Source organism: Hydra vulgaris, chromosome 09, assembly GCF_038396675.1.
Source record: "Hydra vulgaris chromosome 09, alternate assembly HydraT2T_AEP".
NCBI classification, from domain to species: Eukaryota; Metazoa; Cnidaria; class Hydrozoa; order Anthoathecata; family Hydridae; genus Hydra; species Hydra vulgaris.
The window spans coordinates 24380157-24402419 of NC_088928.1; the positions used below are offsets into that span (position 1 = coordinate 24380157).

Sequence of the window (22263 nt, forward strand, 5' to 3'; positions counted from 1 at the left end):
TTTTCAAAAGATGAACAAAGTCAAACAGTTAATATATCCATTCTTCCGTTTTCCAAAATTTTTCTGGCGTAATACGATATAATTTGAAAAATGCTTGGTTTACATGATTACCATCACAGACAACAGTTTTTATCATAATTCCTAACAATGATGATGAATCACCTATAGATCTACCTAACAATGTTCCACCATGTAAAGCCATGCATGGGAAAACCACATTTTTTGACTTTATCATGAATAATAATACAAATTTTTTGTTTTTCTTCTAAAAACTGAGTCTAAGAAACTAGCATCATCAATTTAGCAAACTTTTGATGTAATGCGTATCAAAGTACTAACTTATGGTATTTGGAAATCATGTTTTAGTTTATTGTATAAAGCACAAGAAGTTGAAATATATTCAAAACTTTGAATATTTTTCAACTTCTTTCATATTTTTTTTTTCCAATCAGCTTTGCAGACATAACTGAGATTTGTTGCTGAATAATATTTTTTTTATGATCTGTTTCCATGACATTTAAAAAATGCACAATTTCCTTAAACTTTGACCAAGAATCTACAATACTTATACAATTTTTACATAAACCTTTTATAAAACATTTTATTCCACAATGAAATGTTTCAAAACGTAAATTCTCAAAAATTTTAAAAAGAAATAAAGGAATACCATCATAAAATGTTATAGATTGAATATAATTGTTTTTTCAATCATATATGTTACTATTGAAACTGAAAATGTCCTGAGATTATTTAATAAAATATTTTAAAAATCAATATATGTTGCTGTATCAGTCAATAAAATAGTGCAAGGTTCATTGGTTGTAACATTTCTAAAAACACTTAAAGATTTTACTGTTGTGCGATGATGCGGTAATGGAGTAGGTATTTGACTTACAGGTATTTCTGGCCATACAGATGGTGGTATTTTTGGTCTTTGTTTTTCTTGCACAGTAACTTTTTTTGAAAACTGCTGACCAATGTAATTGGCAAATAACAGTTTCATCTGAAACTAAAAGATTAGAATTTAGAATACTATTTATCCAAATATTTCTTTGTTCTTTATATTTAGGAAAGCGATAAAATGGTATTTTTTCAAAACTGTAATTGTTATTAGTACTACCTGTTATAGCCGTCTACCTGATGTTATATTGTGTTCTACCTGATATAACCATCAAACAGGTTGATCGATTGCTTGACATTCATATCACTCCAGCTTCTGTATCTAAAGTGATTTTCTGCTTAGATTCTTCTACAGCTTGTGGTCCAGATAACATACCTGTTGTAGTCTTGCAAAAGTGTTCTCCAGAGCTGTCATCTATACTTTCAAATCTATTTAACAAGTGCTTATCTGGAAAGCGGCATCTGTTATCTCTATTTTCAAAAACTCTGGAGAGCCATCTGACTTGTCTAACTTCCGCCCCATTAGTCTTCTTCCAATCATAAGCAAGGTTTTTGAATCTTTAACTAACAAACACTTAATCTTTCATCTTGAATCTACTAACTTACTTTCTGATCATCAAAGTAGATTTCGATCTTCTCGTTCTACAGCTGATTTGCTAACAGTAATAACCGATAGATTTCATTGTGCATTAGATAGAGGTGGAGAGGTTAAGGCTATTGCTCTTGACATTTTAAAAGCTTTTGATAAAGTTTGGCATGCTGGTCTTCTCCATAAGCTTTCTTCTTACTGTGTATCTGGTAACATCTTTAAGATTATCGAGTCCTTCCTTTCCAATCATAGTATAAAAGTTGTCCTCGATGGACAGCATTCTTCTTCATATCCTGTAACTTCAGGGTTTTCTCAAGGTTCAATCCTTGATCTTATATTCTTTTTAATTTATATTAGTGATCTTCCAGATATTCTGACATCTAAGGTGGCATTGTTCGCTGATAACACTACCATTTCTTCTTGTCATGGTAAGAAGCCAACACTCTCTGGTTGCTTGGAGGGGTCATCTGACCTTGAAAAGGATCTCACTTCTGCTACAGCATGAGGCTCAAAGTAGCTGGTGAAATTTAATTCAGATAAAACTAAAAATTTTTTTCAGCCAATCGTTATTGCAATAATTAGATCTTCCTATATTTATGAACAGTAATGTACTCGATGAGTCATCTACCTTTCATCTTCTAGGATTAACTCTTACTTTCAATCTTTCTTGGAAATCGTATATCAAATCCATTGTAAAATTAGCATCTGCTAAGGTTGCATTTCTTTATCAAGCTTGACACTTTCTTACTCCAGATTCTATTCCTTATCTCTATAAATCTCAAATCCATCCTTGTATGGAATACTGTTGCCATATCTGGGGTAGATCATATAACGATGCCCTTTTTTTTTTAGACAAGTTGCAAAAACACATTGTAAACATAGTTAGACCTGCTCTTGCAAGTTGCAAAAACACATTGTAAACATAGTTTGACCTGCTTTTGCAGCCAACCTCCAATCATTATCACATCGTCGTAATGTTGCTTCTTAATGGGCACTGCTTTAAAGAGCTAGCGTCTCTTGCGCCATCTACTAAAATTAATTCTTGTGTGACTCATCATTCAATCAAGTCTCATCCTTTTTCTGCGACTATTCTTAAGTGCTCTAAAAACTTTCATTTGTCTAGTTTTTTTCCTCAAACATCAGTTCTTTGGAATTCAATTCTTTTAATTTGTTTTGCTGATTCATATAATTTTTAATCCTTTAAGTTGTCTGTCAATCGTTATCTTGCTCTACAATTTATCTTTTCTCTTCCAGTAACTTCCAACTCTTATAATGGTTGCTTGCAGTCTTGTTGGAAGCGAAGATGTGGAAAAAAAAAAAAATTTTGATAATTAGTTTTGCAGCCTTATAAACATTATATACAATGTTAGGAGTTATATAACAATGTTAGGAGTTATATATATATATATATATTATATATAACTCCTAACACTCTAAGGAGTTAATAAGTAAGTAAAAATACAGTGTTTTAAAATTTTTTTTTCAAAAATTTATAATATAAAAAACATTAAAAATACAAATTTATTGGAGATATAAAAGAATAAACAAGATTAATTTTAAAAAGTTAAAAGTCCTCTAGCAAATTTTTCAATGTGAGCTTTTAATCTTCACATTTTTTATAATATTAAAATAGGCCCCCATTCATGGCTTATGGTTGCGCAATGAATAGGCCTTTGGTATAGAATGCCATAATATAATGTTATTTTAAATAATTATTTTATTACATATAATTATGTTATATCAGTATTTATGCACCAATTAAAAATGATTATGTTATTTATGATAAATATAAAACAATATTTTTGTTTGTAATTTGCATAAAAATATATATAAACAAATATCATATATTTGTTTATATAAGTTTTATGTATTTTTTCTAAAAGTTGTAAAATGTATTTTACGAAATTTTTTTCTTCTAAAATGCAGCCATTTTTTAGTTATAGAACATCAAATTTTTTTAGGTTTTTATGTTAATAAGAAATGCATAATTTCATTAAAATTTATTTTAGGTATATATTTTTGCAATAATTGTATAGTTTCATGTAAATATGGATAATTATAGTTACAATTTATTTTCTTCTGGACTGATTTTTTTTGAAATGATTTTTTTTTAATTGAGCTCTTAATAAAAACATGTTCTAGGTTTAAAGATTTTAAGATTGTAGGGTATTGTTATCATCATGACATCAGATATTAAAGCAAGAATTTCAGTTTTGGAAGCTGAGCTGGAAAGTCTCAAACTTCAATTAAGTTTAGAAAAAAGTTCAGTGGATTCTGAATTATGCAATCAACCAATGATTCATCCAATAAAAAAATGCAATTTAAGCAATAAAGATATTCAACGTTATTCAAGACAGATTATTCTTCCTGAAGTGTCTGCTCAAGGTATTATTTATACATAAGTAATATTAGGTATTAGTAATACATATCAATTAGTAATATGTTTGATGATTTTATTACAATTTAACATTAGAAAGAGAAAAAATGTGCTAATACGCAATTGATAATTTTAAATTTATTTAAAATTAAATTCATTGCATTGGCGAGAAAAAGCTATGAAAAATTAAATAAAAAATCGAATGAAACAAAACAAAACAAAAAAAGTACTGTTGTAAGAGAATATGTTCTCAGTTACATACAAAAATATTAAATAATAGTTTTATATTTCTGATTTTCATGAGCAGAGATATAAAATAATTTTTTATCTCTGCTTATTAAAATCATTTTAAAAACTGCTAATGTTAATTAGTTATTAATATAGTTATTAACTCTGTTTGCAGATACTGTTTAAACTTGATAGTACTAATTAGTTAGTACTAATTTGTTATATAATTGTTATAAATTGTTTTAATTCGTTATATAGTTGTTATAAATTGTTATATAAATGTATAAATCATTATAATTTGTTATAAATTGTTATATAATCATTATAAATTGTTATATAATTGTTATAAATTGTTATTAATCATTATAAATTGTTATATAATTGTTATAAATTGTTATTTAATCGTTATAAATTATTATATTATCGTTATAAATTGTTATATAATCATTATAAATTGTTTTAAATCGTTATAAATTGTTATATAATCATTATAAATTGTTATATAATCGTTATAAATTGTTATATAATCGTTATAAATTTTTATATAATCATAAAGCGTTATATAATTGTTTTAAATCGTTATAAATTGTTATATAATCATTATAAATTGTTATATAATCATTATAAATTGTTATATAATTGTTATAAATTGTTATATAATCATTATAAAGCGTTATATAATTGTTTTAAAGTGTTATAAATTGTTATATAATCGTTATAAATTGTTATATAATCATTATAAATTGTTATATAATCGTTATAAATCGTTATATAATCATTATAAATCGTTATATAATCGTTATAAATTGTTATATAATCATTATATATTGTTATATAATCATTATAAATTGTTATATAATTGTTATAAATTGTTATATAATCATTATAAATTGTTATATAATCGTTATAAATTGTTATATAATCATTATAAATCATTATATAATCATTATAAATTGTTATATAATCATTATAAATTGTTATATAATTGTTATAAATTGTTATATAATTGTTATAAATTGTTATATAATCATTATAAATTGTTATACAATCGTTATAAATTGTTATATAATCGTTATAAATTGTTATATATCGTTATAAATTGTTATCTATCGTTATATAATCGTTTTATGAAATGCTACTATAATAATTACTTATGTTACATACAACAACATTTTACAAAATTTATATACTTTTAAGAATACTATTATAGAATATCTAAATTTATCTATAAATCATTCATTCATTTATTGCATTTGCAGCAAAAACTCACGAAAAAATAAAAAGATTTTGAGAAGAAAAAAAAGTGAATAAGTAAAGTTAAATGAAAAAAAATGTTCTTAGTTAAATTCAGCAATCATTTTATATTTTTATATTATAATGAAATATATAAAATACTTTTATTAAAATGATAATACAATAAAAACTTCAATCATTCATGAAAAATAGGTTTTTCATGAATTATTAACTAACTACTATTATTTTAACTATGAGGATTGTCTTAAAATTTACTTCAAAAAAGTAAGGTTTTATTCTTGATCCCAATCATGATCTTGTAGAAATGAAAGTAATCTAAATAAGTGAAGCAAAAAATATAGTAGATATAGTTAATAGATATAATATAAATATATATAAATATTTTACGATATATATTTGTCAACAAAGCAAATTAAAGTAGCATGTCGTAAACAAAACTATTTTAAACACTTTTTTGAAATTTAAATAATTTTATGAAATTTTAGTATTTGAATTTTCCAAACTACATCATGATTTATATGTAAAACCATCGTCTCAGATTTACTACTATCATTTACTCCTGACCTCTCATGGAAATCATATAAACAATCTATTGCAACGTCAGCATATGCTAAGGTTATTTCTTTATCATGCTATATACTCCTTTATCATGATATATAGATATGGGCAATTCCATTTTTAACTTATGTTACATGCGCAACAACTTTATCAAATATTTGCCTAATTAAACTTTCAGCCATCTTGTATGAAAGCTGTTAGGCTAAAGAATAAAATAAGCTAAAAGGTTCTGAGTCTGACCAAAAGAGGGCAAACTTATTACTTAAAATGCCACTTACGTTACATGGAAAACAAGGCAAAAAAATTGCTTCAACTTTTAGGTTAGATTTCTGCAAATCAGTAAAGAGGTTTGTATTACATGGCTGTTACGCTGTCACTTTTATTCAGAAATTAAAAGAATTTTTACTGCATATACTAAATAGTTAATTATCTTAAGAAATGTTCAACTTTTTTTTATTCTGTAAAAAGTTTTGTTTGAACAATATATAAGAACATCATAAAAATATTACATTAAGTAAATAAAATGTTTTTTATTCAAATCATACCTATTACTTTAGAAAAAGTTTAAAAAGTTATTTTGTGAAATTTTGAACAGTTATTTTCTCAATTATCTCAAGAACTATATAACTTTTTTTTATTCTTTAAAAAGTATTATATTAACAATACTTAAGAAAAATAGAAAAAAGTATTATGTTGAGTAATTAAAAAGCGTTTTACTCAAATAGAAAAAGTGTTATTCAAAAATTTATTAAAAAAATTTTTTAACAGAATATTTTCTCAATTGGCTCAACATTTACTCATTATGTAAGTTGTTAAAAACAAATAGCTTATACTCAAACAAAAAATTATAAACATTTTCTCACAAATTGTTCACTTAATACAATTGAATGAAATAAAATAAAAAAATACTACAAAAAAAATTTTTATTATATGCAAAATATAAGGCAAAAAACTAACAATAACATAAAAAAAACAAATCAATGCAAAAATATTAAGATTAAGTTACAAAATAATCATTTAGTGAAAAATATGTCAAAGCATAGGAAACATTGTTTTCAAGAAAAATTAGTCTAATTAATAAGATAATGACATTCACATGAAGGACAATGTTTATTCCCATCTTTTGCACATCTCAAAAACGTTACCTTGCACATTTTACACAACCGCAAAGAAGGTTTGAATAATTTTTTGTTGACAAATGAATGTAACTATTCTCTTTTAACTACAAGTCGGATACGTTCAGCATGGTTACGAACACAAGCCATCGATCGCAATGCTAAATTTACTGCTGCATGTTTGCTTTCTGACTCTTGCTCACTGAGCATACCTACTGTTTCAAATTCTTTAACAAAGGTAATAATGTTAAAAATAAATTCATGGCATTTTCGTGTCAAATTTCGCTCTGGAAAACATATTGGGTACTTCTGAACGAATTCATTTATTATATTTTCCAAATCACATATTTCGTCATATGTTAAAAATCTTCGTGCCATTACATACTTCATTCCACAAGTAAAAAGTTGAAAAATTTCATTAAATCTGTTAAATTGAGAAACCTTATCCTCAAATCATTTATATCTGAACAGGACACACAGATGTACAGCTCATTTGTCAGTAAAAGTTCCTCATCCGGGGTTAAACCTTTGCACATTGTATGCATCCAGTTATCACAATGATAACAGTGCACCCACTCTACATTATAATCGTGAATCGTTATGCAACAGTATTTTAAAAAACACTTTTTTGAGTCTTTTGAATTACATTTTTTTTTACTTTTAGATTTATGACTTGCTTGACTTAATTTTGCCAAATTACGGTTTTCTTGCTGGTTATTATTCAGACATGCTTCAATCCTATTTTCGACATTAATCATGAACATACTACTGTTTCCATGTTGACGAAGATGTCGTTCAATTTGTTCTAATTCAAGAAAGGCAATTCTTTTATTACAGCGTTCTTTTCATCTTCTAGCTGAATTTTATTTTCTTTATGATCAATAGTTTTGCATGTGTCTAATAAAAGATTGTAAGTAAGCAAAACAACTCCAAGCAAAATATGCAATGATGGAGGTACAACTTGTGATAACTCTTTAAGTGGGAAAATCATAGGCCTAACTACACTATAGTGATGTTTTCCATTTTCATTCAGACTATTATTACAGTGATCATCATCAAGATTTTTGTTATAATTTTCAATATAATCATTAACAGTTCTTACTTCTACCTGACAGTTTGCACGCGTGTAACATTGTTTTGTCAATTAATGATGGATATGTGGCGCTGGATATTTAGCGACCCATATTATCATCAAGAAAATGATAATCACCACCTAAAAATACCTTGACATTACGATCATCTTTCATTTTGAAACAAGGTTCTTGCATAATTTTTAGCTGTTGGTAATAAACTGGATACCAAATCTTCATCATATTTTCGACACTATCATCTGCTTTAAACATACACTAAAAATGCACATTGTCAACAGAACCAGAATTTCTTGAATTGACAATTTCAACAAAAGACTTCTTGTGATCTCCACCTTTATCACCAGAAAACAAGAACCACCATTTATTGTCAAATGCATTATCAAAAGAAAACCCATAAAAATCTTTTGATATTATTTCTTCAAGAAATTCAATCACATTTTGAACATGCATATATAGAGACAAGATTTAACTTCTTTGTGTGATTTTCTCAACCCTATAAAACCTGTTTCAACATCTTTCATGTGGTAAATCATTGGGAAATTTTCCTTATTTATTTTGCGCTCTGATGGTAGAATATTTATTTTTAAATTATTTAGACATACTCTTAAATTTCTCATTTTGTTGCTCGGTATATGTAGAAGGGATTGTATTGCAACAGCATTTTTTGCAATTAGTTTTACTAGTGGAATACCCAAATCATGAAAAATTTCATAAAAATGTCTTTATTCAAACTAACTAACTCTTTGAAAGTTTTATAAGAGCATCGATTTGATAGTTTATCTGAAATATTTTCAATAAAATGTTCACATTTCTGCATTTCTTTTTTTGTCGTACATGGATTCAAAGAATCTTTCCGCCATATACTTTATTAAGTTGAATCTTTGATGTATTAATTTCTTCAATTTGATTTTGAAGAGATTTTATAACAAAATCTTTTTTAGTAACTTCAGCAAGGAGGATACTTCTTTCATTTTCAAGATTTCTAATTTTGTTTTCCATAATTTTTGAATTGGTAGTAATAGTTTCAATTGTTCCCGTTAAAATTTTGTTTTTCAAAAGAAGAGAGTTTTTTGATTTTGATAAGCTAAATATAGTCTGTTGATAAGCTACATATAGTCTGTTGATAAGCTACATATAGTCCGTTGAAGTTTTCTTTTGGGATATGTATAGATTTTACTTTTTTTTTGTTCAAACTGATTTATAAAAAAAAAGTTTATTTTTATTTTTTTGAGCTGTTTTTGATTTCTTCTCGAATGTATTTACCATACTCATGAAATTCTTAGAATTTGTTTGCCTTAACAAGACTTCTGTTGATTTCGAGACAATAGATTTAATAAACAAAAAGAAATCTTTATTTTTTAAAAAGTATAAGCATTTACGAATGTCAAACATTATTCCGTTTGTAAAATTTAGATCTTCATTAACTCTAGATACATTAAACTGATTTGTTTCAACATTCTTTTAAGTTGTTTAAATTTAACTTTATCCCAGCTGCATCAAGGTAGGGAAATGAACTTTTAAGTGGTTTTTTATTGACGTTGAAAATATAATCATTTTCTTGTATTTCGCTCATTTTCTGTAATAATTTGAACTGAAAAATAATTTCAAATCAGGTTTGCTTTATTGTTTTTTAGATTGACTTTTAGCTATAAGAATTAAGCAAGTTTATTCTGTTTAATGTTTATTTTGTTTTTCTTTTAATATAAACTAAGTAGAAACAATTAAGCGCAAACAATTACGATTTGCCTCCTTTACTCTCTATAAATTAATAGAGTGTTTGAATAAACAAGTAATCTTTAAAAAAAAAATAGACTTGTAAAATAACAAAAAAAGTGTTAAGAATTTCTTGAAACTGCAACTTACAAAATCTAATTTCGCTAATAAACGCAAGCCACTAAACATTTAATTTTTTCATGTTATCCTAGACAAGTAGTTGATAGATTTGTCTTTGAATCCGCAATTTGGCGCGTTACACTATCAAAAAGTTATTAGGAAGTTTGATAGGATTTTGAAAAATGTTGAGTGATATTCTTCACGACTTAAGTCGCGGATCTCAACAAACATGCTGTAAAGCCATTAAAACACAATGCATAAAAAATTATGTTAAAAGCTTTTGTAGTTTTCAAGCGAAATGCAAATGAATATTGCTCATTTTCCTCCTTTTTTACAACAAATTTCATTTTACTAGTTAAATATTGATTTTAATTGTTAATAATAAGTTTATTTTGGTTTAAAAATTTTGTATTTCTTTTATAATATTGTTTGGTTATTTAACTGCCACATTATAAAAAAAATGAAGACTATTGAAAAATTGTGTTTTGAAATATATAAGATTAAACTTTAGGTTAAACAAAAATATGTGCAACATTTCTGTTCAATTAGATTTTAAAGCAAAGCACAAGTGACAAAACTGCTCTTTGAAACAGCCGTGATTAGAAACTTTCACAAGATGTTAAGAATTCTATACCAATTTAAAAAGTATATAAAAGTTTATCAGAGGTGACCGGTTAAATTATTAAATTAAGAATTAGAGTTACGTATTGAACTCATTCATTTAAAATAATTAACAAAAGAAAGAACTGGTTGCATTCTGTCTGAGTGATTTTTCATAACATTTATGAAAGTTATCAAATCGAAGACAGTTTTTTCGCAAGACCGGGAGCAACTTTAAAAAATTATTTTAGTATTACAACTTTATACTTATTTGAGTCATTTAAATAAAAAAGTCTTTGATTTGTCAAAGTTTTTACTTGTTATGTTTATGCGTATTGTTTTATTTTCATTAGGTTGAATTTTTAAAATGCTGCAAAGTATTTACATTTAAATCTTTTTAAATATTTTTGACGTTAAAACTGCTATAACAGTTTAGGAGGGAGAGGATTTATGCAATCGTTTATGACAGGAGGGAAGGAGTTAAGAATTAACAAATATAGGATGTCGAGCTTTATGGATGACCCCCCTTAATTGGATTTACAAACAATTTGTTTTACGAAAACAAAGATAAAAGATGTTTTAACTGATTTTTTTTTTATATTAGGAGAATAGCAAGTTATTCTTTTCTTTTTCTTTTTTTTAATGTCTAAATAAAAATATTTATACAATTCTTATTTTTATTTATTTATGTATGTTTATATGTAAACCTAAATAAGAATACATAAGCAAATAAAAAAACAATAATATAAATACTTTTAGTTTACATTAAAAAAGAAATAAAAGATTTTTTTTTCTAGATTCTCCTAATATAAAAAGTTACTGTTAAAACCAACGCAACAAAATAAGAATTACTTAATGACGTAATTTAATTTGTTAATGAAAAAGTGTAACAGGTAATATCCTTTCACATATATTATTAAAAAACTTAAGTTTTTCAACTAAGTTTTAGAAAAAACAAAACTTTATCATGTTTTTGTTAACTTACGTTACATGAAAATTAATTTCCAATTCCGCAACAATTGTTTTATTATACAACATAAATTTTATTATTCAACTGACATTAAGTTGCATAACTTACACTAGTTTCCATTGTAAAACAAATTTCTTTCGCAACTGTTGATCGACATAACTGTTAGAAACAACAAGTTTAAACAACAGCTATTTACTATTTATTTTAATTTTATTTATTTATTTTAATTTTTTTTTTCTACTATTTATTGAATTAAATTTTTTTTTTTGTCTTGATAGTTATGTTGTAACTATAGTCAAAAAAATTTGTTATATAATTTTTGTTTTTTATTTTATTCAGCTTTAAATTCACTTAGCTCGGCGCAAAACCTGAAGATATTTTTTTTTATATCTGATTGAAGTTCAGATTTTATTATTATTTTCCATTGTTGTATGTAACAAATAACATTTCAATTTTGCATGATTTATGCAACGTTATTCAATGATGAATGGATATTTATAAAAATAAAAAAATTTTCACTTGTACATTTTTTTTCTGATTGATTCATAAGAATAAGGTCAAGAGAATTAAATATAAAATAGACACAGGTAAAAAAAATCAAACAATGTAAGTGAATCAATAATATTTTTAATAGAACATCAAATAAATAATTTTATTATGTTCTTGTTGCAGAGAAAAAGCATAGCAAAGGAAATTTAAAGTTTCAACATTAAGAATAAATAAATAAATTAATGACGCAATTCATACTTTTAAGTAGCATACTTTTAAACCTTAATATTTTTAATTATTTATTTAACCTAGTTGCTAATTTGAAACAAAAATGTTAAAATGAGGATTAATTGAACTTGGTAAATTAAATTTTGAATGTAGAACATTTTCCAACGACTTTATTTACACAAGAGTTTTGAACTCTTAACAATATTATTATGATATAGTTATACTAATTTTGAAGCATTTTTTTATTTATAAAAACTATTATTAAGATAAAAATTGATACGCAAAAAGGTAAAGGTCAATTTAGTATTTTCTATTTTGCTTCAATATAATAATTTTAAATTTAAATATTAATGCTATGTATAGTAATATATATTATTAAATATAAGACACTAGTTTTAGCTTTGAATTTAACTTTATATTTAAATTCTCGGATTATATATATTTAATAAAAATTTAAGGTGAACTAATTAGTGCCTAATGGCTACTTAAATGCATAGTAAAAATCCTTTATGGGATTACTTCAAAGTGAGTGATGTTGGCAATACAATGTGAAGTGAAGATGTTGCCAATGCAATGTGCATACTTTGCAAGAAGACTTTATCTAGAGGCAGTAGAAACGCAATCAAAATGTCCGCAACAAACAGACTCAAACTTTTTTAAGTTGGTTTACAAGAAAAGAATTGTATCAACATGACAACCCTAAGTCTTTCCAGACTTATTGGTGTGATAGTATGTTTAGATTTGCAGCCATATTGCATTGTGGAGTATAAAGGTTTTACAAGACTTTTAAACAATTTAGCTCCAATTATTCAATACCTAGCCAAATGCATTTCTCCGCAAAAGTGATTTCACTGATGTATGAAACAATAAAAGTGATTTCACTGGATGTATGAAACAATAAAGTGATTTCACTGGATGTATGAAACAATAAAAGCCAAGGTAAAGTATGAGTTAGAGCAGATTTTTTTAGTTTAACTTGTGATGGTTGGACATGCCAGTACACAATTCAGTCGTACTACAGTTTAAATGCTAGATTTTTGACACTTGATTATGAAATTAGACATGTCATCTTACAAGTCACACATTTCCCAGAGTCTCACAAAGGGTATAATATCAAATTTTTCAATGAAGCTCTGCAAACTTGAAAAGACTCATATTTAGATGATAAACATTTACCATGTGTCATACATACTTAAAAATGTTTGTATACAGAAAAAGTCTTTAGAGAATGAATAGTATGTGATACAATTGCTGTTTTTTAAGCCTTGGCAGGACATTTCCACCATTCGTTGAGTGCTGTGGCAAAGCTATATAAAGTTCAAATTCAAATCAAATTACCAAAACACAGTATAATTCAATCTCCACTAGATGGAACTCAACATATTATATGCTTGAAAGGCTCTGTGAGCAGAAAAAGGCTATTGCATTGAATGTAAAATTAAAAGCAAAGTATCTAACAAAAAATCAATGGAAACTTGCTGAAATGCTTGTATGCACTCTGAAACACTTTAAAAGTATTTAAAAAAAACATAAGTGCAGACACTGCATGTACATCAGAGATCATACCATTTATTTATGCAATAGAAAAGTTTCTTGACTATGCTTGTGACACAGCAACTGCAATCAAAACTATTATGATGAACTTAAAAAAGATTTTAATAGTCGTTTTTCGAAAATACGAGGATAATGTTGCTATGAAAATTGCAATGATGCTCGATCCACATTTTAAATCAAAATTTGTTGAAAAAACAAATAACAATATGTTTAAAGAAATTCTCTATCAAAAGTGCTGCTGCTTTTATTTAAAGTTTCATTTACAACAAGCAAAAGAAGTTGACATTGCTAATTCAGATGGCAATGAATCAGACATAAAAGAATTGTGTAATTCATACCCAGGTTTACAACTTCAAAAGTCTTACTCTGGCCATGATGGTTAAGATACTCCAGTTAATAAGATGTAACTATTGAAAATGGATATATACAGCTTCTTCCATTAAATTGTTACACACAGAATGCTTCACAAAATTCTGAAAGAATGGAAGAAGAAAAAGGAGGTAAAATAAAGCTATGTAAGGATTAATGAAAATTAAAGTTTTCATTAAACCTTACATAGCTTAATGATGTAAAAATATTGATTGGAGTTTTTTTGAAACATTTGTTATATTGTTTAAAGTTTAAAGTTTCAAACATAAAACAATGTTGAGTATTTAGTGCTGAAGGAAATTTTGAGCTAAAAAAGTTTTTGTTTACTTTATCAAGTTATAAGAATTGATTAGGCTAGAATGCGTACACAAGACATTTGGTTTGTGTATTCTCAGTTGTTTCCCAATTAAAATCGTCAGACAGATATTTTCATGAGAAATATAAGTGTTACCAACTCTCCCGATTCACAGAGTTAGAGAAGTCGTATTCAATATTAGCATATTATTATTATTTATAATATTATTTATTAAAAATTGGTTTTTTTAGTTAAATATTGATAAAGAATATTGATAAATTTATAGACTTCTAGATAATTATTTAATTCACTCCACCTTACCCACTTCTCCTTATGTGCAGTACTTCTAGCTTTTTAAAATACATTTAAATAAAGATATGTTTCCAAAAAAGTCAAAATTTTGATTGAATAGGCTCCAGCTTAAACAAGAACCAGTAATTACACAGTTTCAGCATGGCTTCTGCCTGATGATATGCTTTTAAAATTGGGTCTGAGAGCAATAAGTTAAAATGATACATGTAATTAGACATTTTTTCCTATAGATGTATTTTTTCCTGTAGGTGCTATTCTGACATCTCTATCAAACACACATTGAATCTTTTGCCAAATTTGCTCAACTAAATATAGTCTACTAGAAAATTATAGAAATTTTTTTAACAGGTATGTTGTCCGGACCACAAGCTGCAGAAGAGTCTAGGCAGGAAATCACTTTTGATACAGAAGCTGGAGTGATATGAATGTCAAGCAATGGGTCAACCTGTTTGTTGGCAATATCAGGTAGAACGCAACTAGTGGAATCAAGAGATGATATCGATGAAAAGTTTTTAGCAAACAACTTAGCTTTGTCTTTAGGTGAGGTGACAAAGTCTGAACCATACTGGGGAGGTGGAATTAAAAATTTGCCCTTATTATTGATATTGTTAAAGATTCTCCAGAAGTCACGAGAGCCTAATTTTTGAGATGAGATACGAGATTTCATGACCTGAGAATAATGGACTTTGCTGTAGACAGAACCTTTTTACAGTTGTTTCGAGCAGTAATAAACAGACGTCTGTTTTCTGGAGAATTGTTTAGCTGATAAATATGGAAGTAACTGTTTCGATTGGCAATTGCAGCAGCACAGTGTGAGGAAAACCATGGAGAAGAGTGGGGCTTGACCTGGAATCATCGAGAGGGAATAAAAGATTCCATGCCAGCCTGAATCCACAAAGTTATGTAAGAAGCATATTTGTCGACAGGAAGATGAAAGATTTCTACCCAAGGGCCATCACAAAGAAAATCACGGAAAGAATCCCAGTCAGCTTTGCTGTAGTTGTAAGAGGTTCGATAATAGGGGGATTCAGGTGATGAAGAAGAATGAGATATTAGTTTTAGAGAGATCAAACTGTGATCAGAAGCACCTAAGGGTGAATGTGGAGAGCACTGACTAGGATCAGAAACAAGACATAAGTTGAGTAGAGAAGGTAAATGTTTTGGGTTGTCAGGAAAGCGAGTTGGAAAGTTGACTATTTGATTTAGGGATTGAAAAAGGCAAAAGTTGTGGGTTTTAATGCCTGCAGAATCACTGCAGTCAATATAATCAGAAATAACATCAAAAAGAGTGCAGTTTTGAGATGAAGGAGAGTGATATAGAACAAAGAGAAAGGCAATAGAGTGAAGTGGTGCTAAACGAAAGCACATGAAAGAATAGTCTGTGGATTCAAACCTAGTTTCATGACAAATGGGTGAATTCTTATGAATGTAAATGCCCAGGCCAAGCATGTGACTATTGGAGTCTTTACGAATTAAAGGAAGATAACCATCAACTCTAAGATCACAAGATGAGATAGCTGAACTCAAATTAGTCTCACAAAGAGCAAGTAGGTCTGGTGAACTTTGCAAGAGATAAGACTCAACAGAAGAAAAAAATTTTCGAAGACTATGAATATTAGTGAATGATATGTTTAGAGAACTTTGTGATGATGAGGGTTTTTTGTGTTTTATAGTTTTTGGTACTTTATTCATTTTAAAATTAGATAGAAAAACTTGACTCAAAGCATAGATAGTACTCAGAACACTGTTTAATAGCCCAAGCAATTGCCTCATTACTACTAATAAACCCTAAGCCGTGACAAAGGGCTCCAAATGTGGCCTCCGCAATGCACACCAAAAGTACAAACAGGAACACCATCCATCCGCAACATGGCACTGTTAATACTTTGATATTTTTCAGCTGTTAATGGAATCAGGCTCTCTGAGAGCAATCACAGAGTTCGGGAAACCTGACTACCAGCCAGCCTCAGAACCTCAGAACCATAAAACTGAGTTTTATAGCTGTACCCTCATTAGGAGATAATAGAATGAGTTGCCTAGTCATAAAAACAGAGACACAATAGATAGAATTGCCTAATAGATGAAGAAGGGGTGCGAGGCTGGTCAACAGATAGAATCTGTTTACCCCTTAAGTCTTTGCCTAGGAGGCTTTCTACAAGACAGTAGCCGGATGCATTTAACATGCCCAAGATGAGTATTTTTATCGAGACACCATCTCTAGCCTTTACTCAACCAAGAGCCCCAAGGCAGGGGGTGTTATAAGTCAGAGTTGGCATCTCCTAGTCTTTGCCTAAAAAGGCGTATCCTACAAGGCAGCAGGATATGAAGCAGATTGTACTGGGTTACATGTTACCAGTAGCAGGATAACCTAATCTGACTGGATGGTTTGAAGAAAAAATTCCTTTTATAAAAGATTTTTAGTTAAAGTCTCAGATTTTTTTTACTATTTTATATAGATTTTATAATAGATTTTTTTTACTATTTTGAAGTAGAGATAAAAAAATAAAAATAAACAGGTGATCAGAATGGCAAGAAAAAATTGAATCAATGATAATTTTAAAAACATAAAACATGGAAGTAAAGAACTTAGAAATATAATTTATTGAAACCCGCTGTTACACAAACTATTTTGAATTTAATTCACTCCGTTCTCCATCTTTAAACATTTTATTGTTATATTAGCCCTTACTTTTTTGTTAAACATTCTGAAGTTGTGTCATCTATTTCTTCCCTCTTAAGTGTTCTGAAATTGTGTTACCCATTCCTTCCTGTTTAGGCATTCTGATTATATGTTGCCAGAAGTTGTATAAGATTGAAGATCACCTGAAGTTGAAGATTTAGAAGATTAAACTCTAAAATCAGCAACAATAACAACAAAATTTTAATTATATTTTTTAAACAACACCCTTAAATATATAAATTAAGTTATGTTTGTGTTCAATGTAAAGGGTTCCTTTCATTTTTAAAAGATTCTCAAAATGGCCTATATTCGTGTTTGTGTGTATGTGTATATGTGTGTATGCAACATAAAAAACTATAAATTATAATTGCTGCACATTTTTTATACAGGTCAAGTGCTTATTAGAAAATCACAAGTGTTAATTGTTGGTGTTGGAGGTTTAGGATGTCCTGCTGCACAATACCTTGTGGGAGCTGGCATTGGTATTAATTATTTTAGTTATCTTTTTAGATTATTTGCAAAATCGTACTTAGTTCTGTTTTAAAACTATAATTTCTATATAAACAACAATTATTTTTAATATAAAAAACTGTAAAGCTGTATTATAGAACTATTTACAAACAAGTTTTTTTAAGTAAAGTGAACAATGGCATTCAAAAAAAGTGAAATTTTTTGTTAATGCTGTTCAAGCTAAATTTTCTTGATGCTATAAAATGTTGTTATAAGATATTTTATAGTTTTAAAGTTCTACGAGATATTAAGTAATCAGCTTATTGTTGTAAAGATGTCTCTTATTTATTTATAGCTACTACAACAATGACTCTTGACTGCCTTATTTAGACATATTTTTTAATTTAGTTGTTTTCTAGTTAATTTTATTGATGTTAGTTAAATTTAGATAATAAAAAAGAAAAACTTAATTTAAACTTCATTTTTTGAACTTTTTATTTTTTATACAAAACAGAAACTAAAGTTGAACACATGTCTACGTTAATAAAATGTCATTTTTTTGAGCTAATTCATTTTTTAAAAAATCGAATTAAGTAGCCTGGTTTTTATCATTTATATTAAAACGTTGCAATAATTATATTAATATATAGTTATTACAATATTAATTTAAATTTATATTTCAGTATTTGTTTTATTTTTTGTCAGATTGTTTTTATAAATTTCAAACAAATATTTTAGCTTTTAAAGCCCCTTTTAGATTTATTTTATAAAAACTTTAACGTAATAGATTTTTTAATGCTTAAGGAAGCCAGTACTTTTATTACACTATTAAATTTGAATTATGTTACATAACAATTGTTTTCACGCTAAATTTTTTCGCTATCAATACTTTTTGAGCGGATTGGGTATTAGTACCTGTTGCGCGGACTGATGTTTTTCAGTGGGTCGGATGTTAGTACTCGATTTTTTTTTTTATTATTTGAAAAACACTACCAAAAATTTAATGATAGTTATAAATAATGTATTTTGTTTTAGAAAAATGTTTGTTTATTAAACTTATATGTATATTTTATATATTGTATATTTACTTGTTATTTTTTATTTATTATATTTCATTTATGATGTTTGATATTTTATTTATTATAATTTACGTTTTAGATATTATTATTTTATATTTTTTTATAAAACTATTTAATAAACTATCAGCATATTTTGTTCAAAAAATAAAACTCTATTGATAAATTTGCATTTATAATGTCTTATTGTTTTTTAAACTTTCGTGGAAAAATCACTCACTAATATTTTTCTAAAGTATGGTATTTAAAAAAACAGTTTCTCTTATGAAGAGGCACTTCACAAAATTGGCACATATGGCAAGTTAAACTTTTTTTCTTATGCACAGCACAAACACGCACTGTCACTGGAGTTTTACTTTAATGTCACCTGTAAAATGTTGACTATTTTATGTTTCTTTGCATCCTTTGACAATCTTCCTATAAGATCAATTCTTCTGGATCTAGCTGATATACTTGCTACAAAACCATTTTCATTATCCGGAGTAAATTTGCTTATCCATTCGTTTGCTATATTATGAAAAAAACTTTGTACTTTTTTTTTGAATTTTGGTTTAATATTTTAAAAACTCTAAACACATTTAATAATGCACAATTTATTAGAAACATCACAGTTCTTTAGTCCATTTTTTTGTACAACTTAGTAAAATGTAATACAACAAATATCGATCAGCACGATCAACACCTTTCATATATTTGTTATAATCAACCACACATATTGGCTTAAAAATTCTTTCCTTTGTCACCCAATCAATATTATGGTTTTCTATAATATTGGCTGAATGTATTATTAAAATCATTTGGACAGGTCTTTTTGAGTGCCAACATTGTAATAAAATATTTTGCCGACAAGGAAAGATAGCATCCCCCTGTGTTTTTGGAATAGTGCCACATATCCGGAATCTATGTTGTAAAAGTATTTCACAAGTGTCAACACTATTATAATAGTTATCCATATATATCTGGTGCCATAAGTTCAAATACCGCTGCAGAAGATTTAAAATTGTTTGTTGTAATTGACTTTCTTCTCCACAGTATATAAGAAAGTTACAAATATAGCTGGTTTTAGCTTCACAAACCATTCTTATGAGAATTGCGTATTTTGCCATTTTTGAAGCATTATAAACTTTGAAAGATAGGCAACCTCTCCATGAAATGATGCTTTCATCTATAGATAATTCTTGCTGCAGTTAGTAAACTTAAAATTTATGCAAAAAATAAGAAATAATATAGTGGATCTTTTTAAGGCGATCATTATCCTCTCCATCAGCATTATTGGAAAAATGTCATGAACACCATATTTGTCGAAATTGATCCCTACTCATTACTTGAGCAAAAATTGGAGTTTGAATTGTTTTTTCTGTTGACCAATATTTGTTCCTTGTATCTTTACATATATGAGATTATATTATATACAATAGTTTATATTATGTTTTTCTTAATGGCTAATACACCCATGCAACATGCACTAGAGCTCTATCCCTCTCTAAAGTTGGTACAAATTAGCTGATAGTGGTAGTTAGCCTTATAAGTTTTTTACTTACGGGTTTCGTTTTTTCTTTACTATATCATGGATTTAAATTAGTAGAAAGTATTTTTCTACTTGTGACTTTATTTTTTTTTTGACCAATGAGTTTTTTTATGTTTTTTTTTTTTTAAAGTTGTACCCGCTACACAATTTAGTTGCACTTATTTGAGTACTTGCTTAAAAAGTGTTTATAAAAAAAGTAATCATAGAAAAAGTTTGAAAAGATTTATCAAAAAATACATATTTATATAAATGTAATTATGTATAATGTTCTTTTATAATTAAAATAAAATGGGTTTATTGTAAACAACCATTAGAATTAATTTGTTACATTATTTAATGAAGTAATAAGCAATACTAAATAATATTTAACATAACTATAATAATTTACAAAGCATTTCGCATAGTATAGTATTTTTTTAAAAACGTAATATAATTATATTTTCCTTTTCAAATTTTAGTTTTTTAATCTATTTTCATAAAATGCTTTAGATCTAGTTCATTTCAAGGAGTTGTAGTTGACAAAGTTTTGTCAAAAGTTGTGTGCTGTAGGCAAATACGTTCCATCTTGAAATTGTTCCATATTTTGAAATTTCCTGTCCTCAAATTATTATAATTCTTATGTATTATTATGTACTATGGTACAAGCTGGTACAGAGGAGAGAAGCGAGCCATCATGTTTGCTATCATACGAATTTGGAAAAAATCTACGGGATACTCAAGCAACTGCTACTTCTGCATGGTAAACCCAAAAAATCATCGCACCGGCAAAAATGCCCCTCAGATCGTTTATCAAGACATATCTTTTTCCATCGCCCCAGTGCCACACAACCCCAATCTGCCTGTTTCAACTCCTCCTAAGTGGCATCAGCCATCTTCAATAGGCAGCAACAAATTAAATAGTGAAGCAGATACTGGAGGTATGGACTATGATTCCGCAAATGAATTTAGTCATAGAAAGCCATACTTCCCTAACCAGAAAGATGTGAACGGTTTAATAAGGGACTTCGCGCTTACGAAATCGAATGCTGAGCTCTGATATCCAGGCTCAAATAGTGGAACTTGGTTGATGATTGCGTTTAAGTCACAGATCAAAGTAAGCAGCATCAAAGATTCTCCAACTTCAGACAGTGTGATGAGCTTTGCTTCTGCAATGATGTTGTCGGTCTATTCACAAGTAATCCTATTAAATGGTGCCTATTTATAGACAGTTCATCCAGGAGCCTCAAAGCCATGTTGCTTCATAATGGAAACAATTACCCGTCTTTCCCGATGGCCCTAATTGTGCATCTCAAAGAGGACTACACCAGTGTCAAAATATTGCTGAGTGCATTAAAGTATAACAACTATGGATGGGAGGTCATCAGTGACTTAAAAATGGTATTATTCCTCGTGGGTCTTCAAGAAGTTTTTTTTGTTTCTTTGTTTTTCAATGAAATTTCTTTGTTTCCTCTATCTCTGGGACAGCAATAACATCAAGGTGCATTATTGCACAAAGGACTGGCCACAATGGACCGAGTTTTCTGTTGGGAAGAGCAATATGAAGTGGGAGCTACTGATAGAACCTCATAAAGTGTATATACCACTACTTCTAGTTAAGCCTCATTAAACAATTTGTCACTGCTCTTGAGAAAGATTCAGCAGCATTTCAATACTTCCAAGATTTTTCCAAAGCTGTCTGAGGCTAAGTTCAGGGCTGGTATATTCGTTGGACCACAGATCAAGAAAATCATAGAATGTGAGGATTTTGCAAAGCTGTTGAACGAGAGT

At 27.8% G+C, this 22263-nt stretch overlaps 1 protein-coding gene across 3 annotated transcripts in view; it reads left to right on the plus strand.

The window, feature by feature from the left end:
* Window positions 1–3600: 3600 nt before the first annotated feature.
* LOC100199634 (adenylyltransferase and sulfurtransferase MOCS3) overlaps window positions 3601–22263 on the plus strand; it is a 46967-nt gene continuing 28304 nt past the window's right edge. For all 3 annotated transcript variants that reach the window (XM_065805103.1, XM_065805102.1, XM_065805104.1), the window contains exons 1-2: window positions 3601–3874; window positions 17832–17924. In XM_065805103.1, the coding sequence (XP_065661175.1) occupies window positions 3670–3874; window positions 17832–17924 (298 nt within the window). In that variant the 5' untranslated portion in view covers window positions 3601–3669. The remainder of the gene's footprint in view (window positions 3875–17831; window positions 17925–22263) is intronic.